The 19,164-nt window shown below is 36.0% G+C and overlaps 1 protein-coding gene across 1 annotated transcript in view; it reads left to right on the top strand.

Moving 5' to 3' along the window:
- USH2A (usherin) overlaps positions 1-19,164 on the top strand; it is a 785,943-nt gene that overhangs the window by 420,027 nt on the left and 346,752 nt on the right. Inside the window, exon 34 of the mRNA XM_007988447.3 lies at positions 3,788-3,935. Coding sequence (XP_007986638.3) covers positions 3,788-3,935 — 148 coding nt within the window. The remainder of the gene's footprint in view (positions 1-3,787; positions 3,936-19,164) is intronic.

The following is a 19,164-nucleotide window of genomic DNA, read 5'->3' on the forward strand; positions in this document are numbered from 1 at the left end:
AAACATAAGATAACAAAGCCTTTAAGCAGCACTTGGAATAGAGGAAGATACATGGGGATTTGAACCACTATGATTTACTCTAGGCTTGGAGCAGGTACGTTACTTCACGTAACATCGTTTAGTTTTCACATTCGACTGGATTATAAACTGCTGAAACATAAGGACTGAATCTTTCAAAATTCAATCTGCAGTTTCAAGCACAGGGCCTACTGGAAACCAGAAGCTGAGCAAACAATTCCTGAATGCATAACCACCAAGGACATCATTTCGTAAAGGTTCTAAAACTTTTGATATGAATTCAGTAATTTGCTTGGAAGCATTGGAATTAGGAATGGTGTGGTTCCAAAACATACTCTTTCCACTGCAAGAAAAAAAAATAGCATAATATGTTGCTACACTCAACAAAGGCTATTTTGAAATGTGATAGCTCCTAATAAAGAAGACAATACTTTAAAAATAAAATAAAGAAGCTATTAATACAGACAGCTATCAAGATAGGTGTTGTTTGATAATTTTCATACTACTGCTAGCCATTTGTAACTTGATGAATTCTAAGTATTATATGTTCCCGAAAGATTCCTGGAAATGGCTTAACTTTTTAAGTAATTATGGATCAAGTGGCCTTTTTCTTTTTCTTTATGTTTTAAAATATGTTGCACTCTTAACGCCCTCAATCCCTATGGACCTGAAAATTTACTGGAAAAGAGAATGCTAGTTTGGTCCGGGCACAGTGGCTCACGTCTGTAATCCTAGCACTTTGGGAGGCCCACGTGGGCAGGTGACTCGAGGCCAGGAGTTCAAGACCAGCCTGGCCAACATGGTGAAAACACATCTCTACTTAAAATGCAAAAAATAGCCGGACGTGGTGCTGCAAGCATATAATCCCAGTTACTCGGGAGGCTGAGGCATGAGAAACCCTTGAACCCAAGAGGCAGAGGTTGCAGTGATCTGAGATCTGCCTCTGCACTCCAGCCTGGGCAACACAGCAAGACTCCATCTCAACAACAACAAAAAAGGAATGCTGGTTTTGGATTGTCTTAATAGTCATGATTTCAAAAATAATTGATACAAGTTTATTATTTATGCATTTTATTGTACCAAAATTGAATCCCTTATTTGCTCAGATGTTACTCATCATTTCAAGGCAGAGTTATGCCTTTATGAATTTTTCAAAATGGCTATAACTAAGAAAAGCTGAAAGAGATGAGTGAAAACAACTTATTTTAATGGCTGTCAGGCTTTCAGAGACCTTGCCATTTCATAAAGGCATCTTTAATCAACACCAACATTTTGTTTAGTTTTTCCAAATCAGAATTTTAATCAGCATTCAGCTGTATTGAATGCAGTGGCCTCTGGTGTGGGCAGGTCAAACAAGATACTGATTGGTTCAATTTCATTTAGATGATGTCAGATTAGACCAATTGGAAGCAACTTTAAGAACATTTATTTTCCCATCAAAGGAACTAAGGTATTGTGTTGCTTACTTAGAACCCTCTAAATGCATCCAAAAAGAATGTGGGCAAAACAAAATAAAATAATTTGCAGGTAATTCTGTTATTTCAGCAGCCTCTTTATAAATAATTTCACTTACAAGAAAAAATCTTTCATAAATGCCTTATATTCTTGAGAGATTTCTTTGTCAAGTTACCGGTTTATGGATCTCAGATGACATAGCATAAGAAACAGTCCTTCTAAACCAAAGGATGTTTTTACTTATCCTAGAAGACATAATAAAATCCTCAAAACAAAGTAAATTTTAATTCACACTCTGTTTAAAAAATATACACTTATATGTTGTATAGTACAGAATTTATTTGGGGAACGTTAGCAGGGGAAATATCTCAGCACACAACGAAGAAAAAAATAGTGACAAATAGACCATCAGAGTTAAATCCCAGTGTTTTACAAGTTTAACAATAAGAAGCTGCAACATTTTTCCCTTCTAAGGGAAAAAAATCTGAAAAATGCAAATGAATGGATTTTTTTTTTTCTCCCTGAGAAGTGGGAAGAATTTGTCTTTGACCGTTTTTCCTTTGATAACTCAGCTGTCTCATATGACCTCTTTTCCTGCCATATTTTCTTGTGGACTTTTAGCACATTTGAAATGTCTGGGGTCTTCAACTTTTTTTTTCTATTTTAATCGTTGGGCAGTTATTTTTTGAGCTAACAGTGACTTGTCCTAAAGTTTTGAGTCAGAGTTGGGCCACATTTGCAAAGATTCCATTCTCAAGAGGGGTATGGTTTTTCTCTTGCATAGAAAGGCACATGCCACAGCTGAGAATTAGAGGAAACCCACAGAGGTTAATTAGGTACCCAATCTTACTGCAATTTCATGCCCAGACCACGATTTAACTCATCTGAAACTTGCTTAAGCTGGTAAGAAATTATCCTGAAGAAATGGGCTACTGCTGTAGTCTTGTAATAGCAAGTGAGATGAATATCCATGTTTGTTGACCATAAACTATTGTTTATGCTTATAATGAAGAATTTGCAACAAGTTTCAACAACGTTGCAAATAGTGGTTTACTCCGATATTTTTAAAAAATCTAAAAATCGGTCAGCCTCCTTCTGTCTTTATGGAAAAGAATATTTACTGCTTTAAGAATCACAAAATCACTCCCTCAGTATCAAACTGAGAAATCAGAGGAGTTGCCTAAAGAAAGAGACCCTTTAACTTTTTATCTTAGTAATATCTATCTTACACAAAAGTGAGCTAAATAACTTGCTTTTTTACACTGTCTTATGATTTTGCTTTATTTTCTTTTTGATTTTGGTAAAATTTAGTACTTTTTGAAATATTTTTAAACTTCGTTGTATCAATTGAAATTGTAACTTGAAGAGATACTGAACCAAGCTTAAGTATAGTTTTCAAATATCATTGTTACACTAGCATAAAATTACTAATATTTGCTAGCGAATATGGGCTAAAATACCCCTTAATGTATGTATCAATTTCCTGGAAAATTGCTTGTCCAGTAAGTTTAAAAAATATATTTACAGTTTACTCTGAAGGTGTACACAGAAATTTCTGTAACATTCATGTTACCATTTCTGACATTAGTGATACGTAATTAGGGAACAGAGAGTTCTGTGATCATATTAAATTTGTCAGACATGTTTTGATGAAGCCTATCTACTCTGACACATAAGTAAATTATGTGATCCTTTAAGCCATTAAACATTCACTCAACAATTGCCTTGTATTTATTGTTTTATGAGAAACATTGTTTTATTTCGTTTTACTTGGTGTTATACTATAAACATATTGGTCACACTGTAGAAATAAAAGGCAATTGTATTTGCTGCACATCTTTTCTTCCCTAGAAGTCAGTTGCTTTACCTTCAAGTAGTCTTCATCCTCTAGTACTTTACTTATGTTATGTGTACACATGCTGTGTGTGTGTGTGTGTGTGTTTGTGTGTGTGTGTGTGTGTGTGTGTGTGTTTAATTCACTCTGGGAAGCTTTGTGCAAGGCTAACTTCAGCAGGGCTGTTTATCCAGTCAATATATGCCCTACATCTCCTAGGCTCTCACTTAGGATGCTTCCCTAATTCATACATTCATACTGTCTCGGTTATTCTCTAACTATTGGGGATGGTTATCTTATGCCTTATAAAGCAAACTAAATAAATGTTAAATCTTAACATTGAAATGAATTTATTTTGGGGGAGTAAAGGTAGCACTATATAACAAAATCTGAAACTCTTATTGTGAATTCTCTTTCCTCAATGTTCATGAAAACTTTTGGGACCAAGAGTGAAGTGCGCATTTTTGCATCTCTGTTTAGGCTTGCACCGGTGGTGGGTGCACAGTGAGTGAGGCCAGTGAGGCCCTAACTGACGAGGACATACCCGAAGGCGTGCCAGCCCCCAAAGTCCACTCATATTCACCTGACTCCTTTAATGTCTCCTGGACAGAGCCTGAATATCCGAATGGTAAGTGAACTCTTTTAGCCTCAAGTTAAAAAGATGATTAGCAAAGGTAAATTAATATTCTAAATGGCAGCTTATATGTGGTGCTTAATTTTTAATGATCATTTTAGCACATAAAATACCTAAGATAGTATCATTGTCTGTAGTTGGGGAGATTGTGGTTTTTAGGCTAACACACAATTTTGGTGGCTCAAAAGTGCTCCCTTTTGATAGTTCTTGTGTACTGCATCTTATTGTTTAATATGCTCCAGGAGAGGTGAAGAGAGCAAATGGGGAGGATTCCCAAAAAATGCCGTAGTGAGAGTGACATTGTATTTTCAATGACTTTCTGTTTTTAAAAGCCATTAGTTCTTCCTCAGAGAAGGAGAGAGGTGGAAAGTTCATGTACATATGGTGTCAAAATGCTTTTGATTTAATAAGTTTATTTTAAAAGAGGCCACTTGGAACTCTGTATTTTTTAATGTACTATTTATAAATATTCCAACATGCAGTTTTTAAACAACGCATAGATTAAACACACATATATTTATACATGTTTAGCTGGAAGCAAGTTTTGTGCATTTCTAAGCAATATATATGTTTTTGTCCAGTTTAGTAAATTAAGTTAGTCAGTTATGTTTCACTAAAATAAAACCTCATTATGAAGAATTTATAGTAGTTTTGAGTAGAAATTGCTTTATTCGTTTAGTGGAAATATCTTTAAGATTCACATAACATAGTACCATTGTTTCACAATGATGGAAGCTTACTTGACATTAAATTTCATTCCTCTTTGAGACAAATATCAAGAAGACTTTTAATATCATAGAAACTCTTTTAAGTAACTCATTACTGAAAATTGAAATGGACTCTTTTAGCATAGGCACAAAGAATGAAAGAAAAAAGTTACAGTCTTATTAGTTTGTCTTGTGTTTACTATGATATTAATTATTCCAGCCATCTCATTTTAATTAAACTTTTGGCAAATGCACTAGATATATTTGAGGTAATGGAGAGAATTCTAATAATCAGAGTGAGTTATTATCTGTGCTATTGAAGTTATTCCTGTACTATTACAAATTTTCCAAGAAAAAATAAATGGATACCTATTTGACATTATATTAAGCAATCAACCATCTTGTTATGATTCTTACTCCACAAAGAACTCTAGTTCATAGGTGACAATGAAAATGTTAATGATTTATTTCAATCAGATTGCTGTGAAATGCTATTACGTGATTTGCATAGTAGAACACTTCCCTCCATCCCAATTGGTAAATGCAATTGGAACTACAATTGAACTCAGAATCTTCAATTGTTCAGGGAAATATTTTCCACATTTCAAAGCTCTTTGAATGTTTTGTGTATTTGTGTATGTTTTGTATATTTGCAAGCAGTTTTACAATGTACTCATCAAGCAAGAAGAATTTGGAAGATTTTGGAGATTTGTATTAGCACTTCCATGGTATTCCAAAGTCTTGTGTTTAATCACAGTGGGATTTTTAGAATTTTAATTGTGGTACAATGGTTAGACATTTAAAAGGTAGTTTTATTTTTTAAAAAACTACTCTTTTTTTACTATTTCTCCCCACTTTCCCCCAATTTTTTAGCATTTTGTTTCTCTTGTTGATTGTCTAGAGAGGGATAATCTGATTGTTGGAAAACATCTTGTCTCTCCATCTGTCTTCAAAGTCCCCATGCTTCTCCTCCAATGCCCAAAGAATAAAGTCCAAATTTTTAGTCTGGTATTCAGGTTACTACCAACTTGTGACTCAACCTGAATACACATTGCCTTGTAACATATCTTCCTTTCTAGCCACGCTGTAATATTTATGGCTTAATGTTGGGTTGTGAAACATGGGTGGAGTCAAATAGTCCTGGAGTAAAAAATTGTTTCTAATGTACAGTGACTGTGTTACCTTGGGAAATTCATTAACTTCCATGGACCCCAGTTTCCTTGATTAGAAAATTGAGATTAACAGGCCGGACGCTGTGACTCATGCCTGTAATCTCAGCGCTTTGGGAGGCTGAGGCGGGCAGATCACAAGGTCAGGAGATCGAGACCATCCTAGCTAACATGGTGAAACTCCGTCTATACTAAAAATACAAAATATTAGCCAGGCGTGGTGGTGGGCACCTGTAGTCCCAGCTACTGGGGAGGCTAAGGCAGGAGAATGGCGTGAACCTGGGAGGCAGAGCTTGCAGTGAGCCGAGATCGTGTCACTGCACTCCAACCTGGGTGACAGGGCAAGACTCTGTCTCAAAAAAAAAAAAAAGAAAAAGAAAAAAAAGAAAAGAAAACAAAACTGAGATTAACAATCCCATCCATCAGCACCCCGTCTTTACCTGTAGAAATCCAACTCCTTCTTCTAGGCTAACCGTAGGCCTCTTATTCTATGGAATCATTCTACTGTTCCTTAAGTTTAACGTAAACTTTCCCTCTTCTCTTGACTATGTGACCTGTTTCTATGCCTTCATAATGGAATTTCATTCAGTCTGTGCTTAAAGTTATTTGGGTATATGTCAAACACTCCCACCAGATGATAAGGACCATAAATCATTAATTTCTCTTTCACTCCACAGAGCCTAACACAATGTTCTACTTTTTATTGGTACCCAATAATATTTAATTCATTTAATGTCTCTTGTGGAAATTACCTTTGATCAGTGGCATATATACTCCAAAGCCCTGGCTCTTTAATGATACCAAGAGAGATGATACCATCCAGTGCCTGCAATATATTTGTTCAAAATGCATTTGTTCCTAAAATATATTTTTCTAGCTGTGTAGGTTCTGGGCCTGGGATTCTATTTTGGGAGTGTCGATCTTGCATTTGACCAAAGAATTTTTAATTTTCTTTTCTGGATTATACCCAATTCAAAGTTAATGGTACTAGGCCCACATGGCAATATATGCTACCTAATGGTTGCTTTCTAATTTCTGAATATGCTGCAGAAGACAAATACAATTGGAGAATAAGATAGACTTCATTCTTGTGTAACTAAATAAACCCTTTCAAAAGATTTTAAATGGTATTTCTCAAACTTATCTGATTCTTAGAACCATCTTGGGAGCACCAATTGAAGAAGTAGATTCTAGGCTCCACCACGGGCCTCCTAAATGATCAGAATCTTCCACTGCCTTGGTTATCATCAAAATGCTCCTGGGTATTTAATACATTTTCCAACTGAGACCTCTCACAAAATCCTCCACCTGAATTTGTGTTACATCTTCAACTCAGCATATCCAAGTTGATTTCTCCTCACGGTCTCTGTCTCTCTACTTGCTCTTTCTCCTGTATTCCCTCTCTCATGGATTTGCACCACTCAGCCCTGCCAGCCAGGATACTGAGCAGCAGTCTTCAATTTAATCCTTGCTCATCCCTGACTGCTGTCACCACACAACCCCTTGACTGCACTTCACTAGTGAAGGTCATTAATATTGCTTACCCAGATCACTTCAGGAGCCACCTCATGCCATGCAAAAAATTTGCATTTGTTCATTCAAAGTATGTATTTTGATGGCCTACTAGGTTCCATCACTCTTATATATACAGTGAATTTCCTTGCTTCTTGATCGCAAAGATGTCAGAGTCCCTTGGGGAAAATATCCATATAAATGAATGCTCACAAGGTAGGGAGGTGTACAAAGTGCCGGGTATACAAAGAAGCAGCTCCTAGTGATGCCCTATGAGATGTGGACATGTCATCCCTCTGCATCCTCATGAAGATGTTGCAGGACCAGAGATATACATGTGTTTAGTCTAAAACTGGTACTACTTGCCTGGTTTTGCACACTCAGGTTTCAAAATCTTGACTCTGTTAGTCAGTTATGTACCTAAAGGAATGTTTTTTCACTAGGGATTTATAAACATGAACAAAGATTTGTTGAGAAAAATTAAACCCACCTTCTATAGTGAGAACTAGGTATATTTTTATGCATGCCTATATATGACAAAATATGAAAGGTATAAATGGTTCTGACGTAAATGTCCAGTTCTTGCCAATCAAACAGTTGGTAGCCTTTGGCCACCATGGCGTACGAAACATTCTCTCCTTTTCGTAACTGATTCTGACTGAAATGATCAGCTCCTACTCATGAAAGTCTGATGGTAATCCTTAACTAGGGCTTTAAGAAAATATCCTTTCCCTTTGTTATTTCAGTTCTCTTCCTTGTCTCCCAACCTGGTCCTTCTCCACAGTGTCTGTGCTGGGGAGCTTGCTAGTTGGTTCAGTACATACTTCACGAGCCCTGAGAATTTTTCCTAATTTGGTGTCTTTTGTTCAGTAGTGTACCAGCAGCTCCAAGAATAGTGCCTTGGCACATAATAATTGCTCAGTTAAAAATTTGTTGATCACCATTATTAAAGTAAAAAACAGAAAACAACACATTCTGGAAAGGATGTGGAGAAATTGGGACCCTTAAGTACTGTTGGTGGGAATATTAAATGGTGCATCTGCTATGAAAAACAGTATAGAGGTTCCTCAAATAATTAATAATAGAATTATTATATGATGTAGCAATCCCACTTCTTGAAATATATCCAAAAGAATTGGAAACGAGATACATTGCAGCATTATTCACAGTAGCTAAGAGGTGCAAACGATTCAAGTGTCTATGGACAGATAAATGCATAAGAAAAATGTGATATATTTATACAATGGAATATCATTCGGCCTTAAAAAGAAGGAAGTCCTGTCATACGATACAATGTGGATGAAACTTGAGGACATTATGGTAAGTGAAATAAGCCACTCACAAAAAGACATAAGTGCATGATTGCACTTATGTGAGTTTATCTACAGTAGTTGAATGCACAGACACAGAAAGTGGAATTACAGTTACCAAGGGCTGGGTGGAAGGGGGAAATGGAGAGTTGCTGTTCAATGGGTTTAGAGCTTCAGTTTTCCAAGACGACAAAGTTCTACAAATCTGTTGCACAACCATGTGTATGTAGATAACATGATCGTACACTTAAAATGGTTAAGATGCCCAATTTTATGTTGTGTTTTCTACTGTAATAAAAAAATATGATATGGGGAGGATGTGATAAAATGCCATAAACTTCTAAACTAGAAAAAAAAAGATTAAGAGCAGTGTTAGTTTAAAACAAACAAATTTGTTGATTAATAATCACTTAGAGATCTATGCATAAAATATACATTTGTTAAACAAGAGTGAGCTCATACTATTTGCATTGTTGTGGAATTTACTTTTCTCACTTCACAATATGGTGCAAACATCTTTCCTTGCAGTTCAGTGGAACGTGACCTCATTCTTTCAAAAGGCGGTATGCAATCCCACTGATGAAACTACAGCTTACAAGACCCATCTTTTTACTGATGGACATTTCTGTGATTTTACTATTACAATGTTACTTGCTATTAATCCCGTCAGTCTGCCAAGTACAGTCTTTAAGTACTGAGTCATTATCACTTGATTCACACCTAAGGCTTTGCTCGTCTTCAAATATGTCCCGCTTAATTCTAGTCCCTTGCTTCACATACCTGCAAAAATGATGGTGTGACACTTCAGCTCTGTGTTTCTCTAATCAGAGTCCTTTGCACCCATGTTCCCTCTGGCAAAGGTGTTCTTTACAGGCTGCGATTTCAGACATGATTTTAAAACCGCCGAAAAGAGCGACTTTTAGGTCCAAGGTTCCTAGGAACCCTTATTATGTAGGACCTTGATGCTTCCTTTGTAAGACCTTAGCCATCACAGAGAAGTAGCATGAAGGATTACTGTCTAATAAATTTGTGACCTGTATTGTGTAGATTGCAATTGCATAATTAAAGTTATGCTTTTGAGAGCTTCCAAATTCTCATGAGCCATATTCCCTTTTAGAAGCTTAGGCCTTAGAATCCTGAAATATGTTTTTTCTTCACACTTCAAGTCTACCTTGCTAAAACAGCATAGCTATCTGACTATGCCAAACTTATTCGTCATTATCTAGCATAACATTTAAAGTGACATTTTAAACTAATTAGAATATGTGTTTTTTAAAATACTAACTAAAAATATGGAATATAAAATGTTTATCTTTTATTAATAGCTATAATTCCTTGTAACTAATCTTTATTTTTACCAAGTAAATCGACCTAAAATAGTTTCTTTATTAGACTAAGCCGCATGAAGGCAGGAATCATATGCGCCTTTTTCACTGCCCTAGTCCTGGCCCTTGACAGAGTGCCACAGAGTAGAGGGCTGTTATAAAGCTGTTGAATGAACTCATATTTACTGATGATAGGGACAATAACAAAACTGTAATAATGTTGATGTGAGAAGCATAATTATATGCAATCATACAACATGCACAAATGAACACTGTGAGCACATTTTATGATTCTGTAATACAGGTGGGATGATTTCAAAGGCAGCAGAAATGAATCTTCCTCTTGGGCCTGCTGAAGGCTTAAAGCACACACTTAGAGACCCAGTCCTTTTGCTTAAGATTTCATCAGCCTGGTAATCTGTAGATATTCTAATGAAAGACAGCACATAGACTTGTCTTGTTTGCGCTTTGCGTGTCTCAGTATGACAGGATATATTTTTACTGTGATCAGGATTTGTTAATAACAACATGGGCATAATTAAGAGAGAAGCATTTGGCTGCGCGTGGCCGCTCACGTCTGTAATCCCAGCAATTTGGGAGGTCGAGGGGGGCAGATCACTTGAGCCCAGGAGTTCGAGACCAGTCCGGGAAACATGATGAAACCCTGTCTCTACCAAAACAAAAAAACAAAAAGCAAAGAAAAAATTAGCCAGGCATGATAGTATGTGCCTGTAGTCCCAGCTACTTGGGAGGCTGGGGCATGAGAATCGCTTGAACGTGGGAGTCAGGGGCTGCAGTGAACCACAATTGTGCCACTGCACTTAAGCCTGGGTGACAGAGTGAGACCATGTCTAAAACAAAAAAGAGAGAGAGGGAGAAGCATGAGAGCTGGCCGCCGATTAGACATGGTCTAGGGTCTTCTTGAGAAGTGAAGGGGACCTGAGAAGCTTATAGAAATATTTTCCTAATTTAGTCTTTCATATTGGTCCATCTTTGTGAGAATTTATACGTGAACATGTATCAAAACGGTGGCAATCATGTCAAAAATAATAGAAACATCTTAGGAGGCTGATTATTTTTGTAGACTTACACGTAGCACCTTGAAGACAATAGAACATTATTAAAAAAAACCATTTGGCTCAGTGTTTTGAGCTTTTACATTCTGTCAGTAATGGATGGTAGAGAAATCAATTAACTATAGATCTTTCATATATGCTCTATATATGTTGTCCTTCACATTAAGAGATGATGCTATAGAAATAAATTTTTATAATGTATGCACATGAAGATGTATGTATAAATACAAATTAAATATTCTATACATGCATAGAAAGAAATACTTGATTTCCTGCTAACACTAATAACATTAGTAATAATAATAATAGCTATAATTTATAAGAATTTGCCAGGTACTTTAATTCCCATAACTAGCCCACGAAATAGGTATTATTATTTCACAAATGTGGAAACTTAGATTTATAAGTATTAAACAATTTAATTACTCAAAATCAAGACAGCTGATTAAGCAGAAAGGTTGTACAAATCAAAGCAAGGTGTGAATGACAAAACTTCATGGTTTTCTTCACTATACTACCTGCTTCTACTTTCTGTAGAAAGGCTTATAATGTAGAATTTAATCTAGCCATATGAAAACAAAATTTTGTTACTTTTACCTGTTCAATGTCCTCTTCTTAGTGCCAATATTTAAAATGAATAAGATCCGTGTTCTGGTTTTTCTCTGGTTTTAGAGAGATAACTGTTTGGTATTTCGTTTGATTTTCTTACTTTTTATTTTGAAATAACTTTATTTTTAAATGGTCAAAACATGATTCTATTTTCTTTCCTAGAAATGTGCAGTTTTAATAGGTGAAATGGATTATAGAACTCAGCGAATCACTTAGGAAAACTGCTTGACAGTTTTGAGCAAACCTTGTGTAACTTTTATGAAACACCTCCAGTCAGTTTGTCAGGTAGAATTTCCCAAGCACAGTCTTTTTTAGATTCCGTTGATTCCATTTTTAGGAGAGCATAACAGTAATAAGGCATTATCCCACAATGTGAAAGCTCTTCTCTCTTTTCCTTTTTTAATTGAAGGATCAAGTATTCACACAGGGAGATATCTGCCACATTCAATCAACTTCTGGACCTTGGGGGGAGCCCTCAGTTGATACTTCTATTGCCATGCTGCACTGGAAAAGACAAACAAATATGTTTGGAGCATCTATATTCACTATGCATGTTATTTTTATGACACACTAAAGCATTGTTGTTTAATTCTTACAGTAAACAGAATTCTACAGTGTAAATAGAGTTACCTTGTATTAAATTTACATTGTATTATACTTGCATTGAATTTCCTTGGTTATATATGACAACCTATTGAGCACCTTTGGAAATACAATTTGACATGACATGATGAAGAGGCACAAAGATATATATCCCAGTGGATATGCTTTATGGACAATTATCATCCAGCTTCCTTGTGAAAATTAAACACCTTAAAAATCCTATCATTATGGAAACAGAAAGGTGATAAACTTGAAATTCCTTCTGTTGTACAGCCAATGGGAATTAAGTATCCATTTTGTGGATCATCCATTGAAGAGCTGAATGTCTAGAACTAGATTAAATTAAACGGAATTAAGCCAGAACCTGACCCCTTTTGCTACATGGCATGTTACACTTTTATTTTGCTTCAGCTGTCTGACTGATTATTAGCACCAGAGAATAAGCAAGAAAAAGACTGAAAATATACAATGTGGTACAATATAATAGAACAAATGATATTTTTTATGGTGGATATTTCTCTTTTGCTTTTCTAGATTCACTCTCCTTTTCCACTCTGTCCCACGTCCTGCAAGGCTGACCCTTTCCTCACAGTGGCAGTAGGCTTCGTCTCTCTGGCTTCCTGTTGGTTTGTCCATGGGCAGCAACAGCAAAAGATGAGAGGGTGAGCGGAGCGTGGAGTCTCAGAACTTATTCCCTTTGGCTCTCTTTCTGCATAGCTCTGGATTCCAGGGCTGCATTCCTCTAGTAAAGGTTACAGTTCCTATTCAAAGGCCCTTTCCTATAGCATCAGGTTTCTTCAGTTTCCTGAATTTGTTCTCACCCTTTCCCCTACAAACGTAAAGATGTTTGCTGACTCCGAGCCAACTAGTTAGAATGGTCTAGCAATCCTAGCTAGTACTAGCTGGGGATGCTTTATTATCACTGTTTGCTTTCCCTTAACCCTGTCCACATCTTTGTAAATAGGAGTTCCACTAAAATCTCTTCCATTGCCATTTGAGTGTCATTGGTTTCCAGTTGAAACCCTGACTGATTCCTAAATTTTACTTAATCCACATTTAACACAGAGAGGTGTTTTGTGTGTGTGTGTTTTGATGGGAGGTAGTGTGTGAAGATACATTTAAAATGACTTTCTTCATGCTAAGAGTGGCAAGAATAAATAAGTGAACAAAATTTCCATTTTCTTAAACTTTGTTTCAATACAATAGACATTTTAAAGGCCAATAAGGAGAGCCAGGTTCTAATGGCAGCTTGCTGACCTAATAAACCCATCATAATTAATTTTTGCAAATAATAATCAACTTATTAATATATCTTTGAAAACTTTTCTCTTATTGTTATAAAATATTTGTTTGTTATCATTAGTGAAATAATGGCTTATGACATCTTCCTCTTGATGAAGGCTCTGAGTGCCAAGTTTAGTTTAAAGGTCAGTTTCAGCTGGGCGCGGTGGCTCAAGCCTGTAATTCCAGCACTTTGGGAAGCTGAGGTGGGTGTAACACCTGAGGTCAGGAGTTCAAGACCAGCCTGGCCAACATGGCAAAACCCCATCTCTACTAAAACTACAAAATTATCTGGGCATGGTGGCAGGTGCCTGTAATCCCAGCTACTCAGGAGGCTAAGGCAGAAGAATCACTTGAACCTGAGAGGTGGAGGTTCCAGTGAGCCGAGATTGCACCATTGTACATTGTTGCCTAGGCAACAAGAGCAAAATTCCATCTCAAAAAATAAATAAACAAACAAACAAACAAACAAACAAATAAATAAATAAATAAATAAATAAATAAAATAAAAATCAAGGTTAGTTTCTCAGATAAGCCCCATTATGTAACTTACCCAGACTAGGTTAGCATCCACTTCTCCCTTCCTTATCCCATATTTTCCTTCTATCCATCTGGTTTTTAAAAAGTAAACTTTACATCCACATAATACATCTAAAGTCTAGTCTGTTCTTTCATTTAGATTGAAAGTTTTGTGAAGGAAGTAACCATGACTGTTCTGACAACTTCTGTATTACCAGCATGCAACACAATGCCTGGCTCACAGTAGCTACCCCATAATTACTGATGAGCCAGATGATGATCAGAAACCAAATCTAAATCCAGCAGACTTACAAAAATTATTTTACAGTATGTAGTAAATATTTCTTTGCACTTTCTGGACTTAATTAGAAAGTAATGAATTTTAAGTGAAAAGATAGCACACAGATATAAGAAACTATTGGCTAATGACAGATAGTGTACCAGGGAGGAATACAGACCTGCCTAAGCTTATTTTTGAGAGATATTAGTTTAGTTTTTACAAGAGAAGTGCAGCACATGACATAGGTCAGAACTGGAGGAGACAGTCTAAGGTGAGCTTCCCGTAACAAGTAAGACTTTAACTCATACTACAAGCAAGGGACAGCTCTATGTGTGGCTGTTCTATGTGCACAGTGCTTATTACTACTAAAGCACATTCACATATGCTCACTTGTTCGATTCTCAGATCAACTGTCAGACCACTAAGGCAAGGAATATTATCCCATTTTGTTGGTCAGGAAATAAAAGCTTAGTGAGTTTTTGCTATCTAACCAAGTTTTAAAGGTATGTGATCATGATAGAAGTGCTGAAGTGGTTGGAGGAAGAGCCCTGAAAAAGAAGGCAATTGGCTTGGAAGCTTTTGACTTTGTTTTGAAATAGTGCCCAGAACAGGGGAGGCACTCAATAACTAACTTGTTGATTGAATGAATAATTACTTACTTAAAAGTATATGCACAAAATTGATTCAAAATAATTGGTCGTATAATTTATCCTGTTCTGCAACTTGCTTTTTTCTCTAATTCACATGGAATAAACATCCTTTTATGTCAATAGGTGTAGTGCTCCTTCATTTTTCCTCAAGGCTTAATAAAATGCCATTGAATGAAACCACAACATTTATGGAGGCTATCTGGTAAATGATTAACATCCATTCCTCGGTACAACCACATCTCATTAATGCCAGCTAACCATTAATTATAAAAGATGTTGGCAATAAGGTTTGGTGCTTGGACTAGTAGATAGTCCTCAAATGGATTCCCATTAATTTGGATTTGGTATAGTCCTTGTGTGAGTGTTACAAGGAGTGTTTAGCCAATAGTTATATCCTGAGGAGTCCCCAAAGTTAGAGGAGAGGACCCTGAAATAGCTGTTAAGCCTCCTGTTCTAAAACAAAATCACACAACAGGGTTTAATGTCAAAGAATGAAAAGGAAAAGAAAGCTGATGGACCTATTTTAATATCAGGCAAAGAATGCTTTACAGTGAGCAGTATTATTAGATATAAAAAGTTAGTTTCATAATAATAAAGGAGTTACTAAAATTAACATTTACTTGTATCAAAATATACTATAAGTACCCACAAAGATGAGTAGTAAGAGAGATGATATTTAGAACACATGTAACCATCAGAAAACTGTATCCAGAATATATAAAATATTCCTACACATCTATAATAAACTGGAGTTAGCATCTGAAAAGTCATTTCACAAAAGAAGAAAAATAAAATGTCTGATAAACATAAGAAAATGGGCCAACCTCTATAATAATCCAAAAGTAAAAGATAATACCAAAACAAGATATCATTTTTTACATCTAATACTGCCAAAAATTTCAAAATCTGACAATAAGGTCTTTTTGAAGATATAGAACAATGAAAGCTCACATAGACTCACATGTGCACTAGAATTGACATACTTTCAAAAAGAGATGAGCACTGTCTAGTAAGACTGAACATATTTCAATAATTTCTCTCCAGGACATTTGTCCTAGAAAACTTGTATACATGTGCTTCAGGACACATGTACAAAAATATGTATAATTACACTGATGTCATAGCTAAAATATAGAAACATTCTAAATATCTATCAAGAGTAGAATAAATAAATAACATTTGCCCTACAGGAATACTACACAGAACTAAAAATGAGTGAAGTATGGCTACTCTCAAAAACATGTATAGAATGCGTGAATATTACGTTACACAAAGCAGGATGCAAAAATTATGCATACAACATAACTCTATTAATATAAGTTAGAAAACCATGAGAAACTTGCTTATGTTGTTAAGGGATGCACTTCTCAGTAGAAAAGCAAGGATGTAGTTCTTCAAAAGTCCTTATAGTTATCTGTGAGGAAGGGAAAGGGCTCCAGTTATAGACAGGAGATTTCTGGGGTCCTGGCAACATTCTGTTTTCAACGTGAGTAATGGTTACATGGCCTTTGGCTTTTAAATTCGTCATTAAAATGGAATTGATATTATATATACTTTTATATGTTACATTTTATTACTTGATTTTTAAAATGTAGAAAAAATAGGTATATGGAAGCTGTAAAGTTGTATGCACTGTGGAGTCTGAATGCTTCAGTGCCAACACAAAGCTCTACCACTTCCTAGCTGTATTAACACTGGCCAAGTTACCAAACCTCTCTAAAACCTTTTTTGTCATCTATTTTTTCTCATCTGAAATAAAAACCATTCCACTATCAAGAGTTTTTCTTGAAGATTAAATGGTACTTGATTAAAACACTCAATCCAGTTGTTATTGCTTTAGCATGAACTTCTTTGGACTTTAAAGTGTTTGTGTCTTCTTACCTGACATGCTCCCCTGCACAACAGTATTTTTTAATTTAAATATTTTATTTTGAGATAATTACAGATTCACAAGCAATTATAAGAAAGAGATTACATGTGTCTTTAATTCAGTTCCTCTCAATGTCAACATCTTCTGAAACTATAATACAATATCACAACTAAGATTTTGACACTGATACAATCAAGATACAGAACAATTCCATCACAAGACATAGTTTTTTCTTATCCTCAGACTGAAAAACAATTCCCCCTTTAACCAGGAACAGAAGGGTAAGTTAGTTTTTTGGAAGTAGGCTTTTATGAGATTGTTAACTTCATTGTTCATGTTTGATAAAGGAACACTCTTTTCTGAATAGTGACATTATCATACCATATCACAATCTAACACATTCCATCCCTAAGTGTCAAAGTTTTTCTTTTTTTAATTAAAAAGAAAGTATATATAACTGCTAAAGATGTTTGTCCTGCCACAGACTACTGCTGAAATGCATCATTCCCACATCCCTGCCTCATTCACGACTACTTCCTATACATTCAGGAGAAGATGACTTTAATAATTATTTTTCCTGTTTGATATTTTTAACCATCTCACTGTTACTACCTCCATGGTCTTCCCTACTCCAGTCTATTTTATATGTGATTCTAGATTAATTTTTCTGTATAGGACTTTATCTTGTTGCTAGTCAGTTCATAAAAACACTGATGGTCTCCTGTGCATCATAAAATTCCAACTCCTTGTAATGTCATTCAAGGCCCCAAACTCCCTTTGAAGTTTTGTTTTCTATTAGACTTTATCCAGTGATATAGTTTGGCTCTGTGTCCCCATCCAAATCTCACCTTGAATTGTAAAAATCCACACGTGTCATGGGAGGGACCCCGTGGGAGGTAATTGAACTATGGGGGCATGTTTTTCCTATGTCGTTCTCATGATAGTGAATAAATCTCATGAGATCTGATGGTTTTATAAAGGGGAGTTCCTTGCACAAGCTTTCTTACCTGCTGCTGTATAAGACGCCTTTGCTCCTCCTTCACTTTCTGCCATGATTATGAGGCCTCCCTAGCCATGTGGAACTGGAGAGTCCATTAAATCTCTTTCCTTTATGAATTACCCAGTCTCAGGTATGTCTTTACTATCAGCATGAGAATGGAATAATACATCCAGCTACAGAAATAACAACAAATTATTAACCTATTTGGGATACATTTATTAAACCTTGCACTTTCTTACTTCTAGGCAATGGCAAATGTCATTTTCCTCACCAGAAGCATCGTCCTGAAACATAGGTTTTTCACATATTACCTTTCAAGGGAGTCACATTAGCTTCATCACATGACTTATTGAATACCCCGCTTCCGTATATGGAAGACTTGACTGCTCTAAAAAGCCTATAGCACTTCTTTAGCCAGAGTGATTATTCCCTGCTAGAGGGTCCTGTACATACTGTCTACTATTTAACCATGTCATTTGTTTGGCATAAAGTCATTGTGGTGCTTATGATCCTTGTTTAACCCTTGAATTCTTATTTAATTATACCTATATTTAACTCTTTTCTTACTTCCATAAAGGTAGATATTATTCTTATTCCTTCTGTTCTTACTTCCCAAAATACCAAGTATAGTACTTTATGCTTGATTGACTTTCAATATACTTATATTAATCTTTTTATTAGGCTAATCTTGATTGCTTTTAGAGGCAGAGCATATTCATTGGTTCTTAATTCAAGTGAAATTCCTAAAAATTTTAGAAGAGGAAATTAGACCAGAAACATGTAACAAGAGTAGTGACAAGAGTGGAGTGAGATTGCCAGGTTCCACAGCTGAATTTATTTTTTATAGCCCTGAAAAATGGGTTTGTCCCTCTAAGAATCCGTTCCCTGCTCTTTATGGCAATGACAATAATTCTTATTTTTTGGAGTTGTCAATGTTGAAGAAAATAATCCATAAAAGTGTGTACCCTATTGTCTGACTCAAAGTAAGTGATCAGAACATTTTAATTTTCTTTCTTAAGAAAGGGTCTCATTTTGTCCCCCAGGCTGGAGTGTAGTGGTGTGATCACAGCTCACTGCAGCCTCAACCTCCTGGGCCCAAGTGATTCTGCCACTTCAGCCTCTCAAGTAGCCAGGACCACAGGCACATTTCATCATGCCTAACTAAGTTTTTGCTTTTTTTGCAGAGACAAGGTTTTGCCACATGGCCCAGGCTGGTCTCAAACTCCTAGACTCAAGCCATTCACTTGCCTTTGCCTCTCAAAATGCTGGGATTATAGGCATGAGTCACCATGCTGGGCCCAGAGCATATTTT

Source organism: Chlorocebus sabaeus, chromosome 25 (assembly GCF_047675955.1).
Source record: "Chlorocebus sabaeus isolate Y175 chromosome 25, mChlSab1.0.hap1, whole genome shotgun sequence".
NCBI lineage: Eukaryota > Metazoa > Chordata > Mammalia > Primates > Cercopithecidae > Chlorocebus > Chlorocebus sabaeus.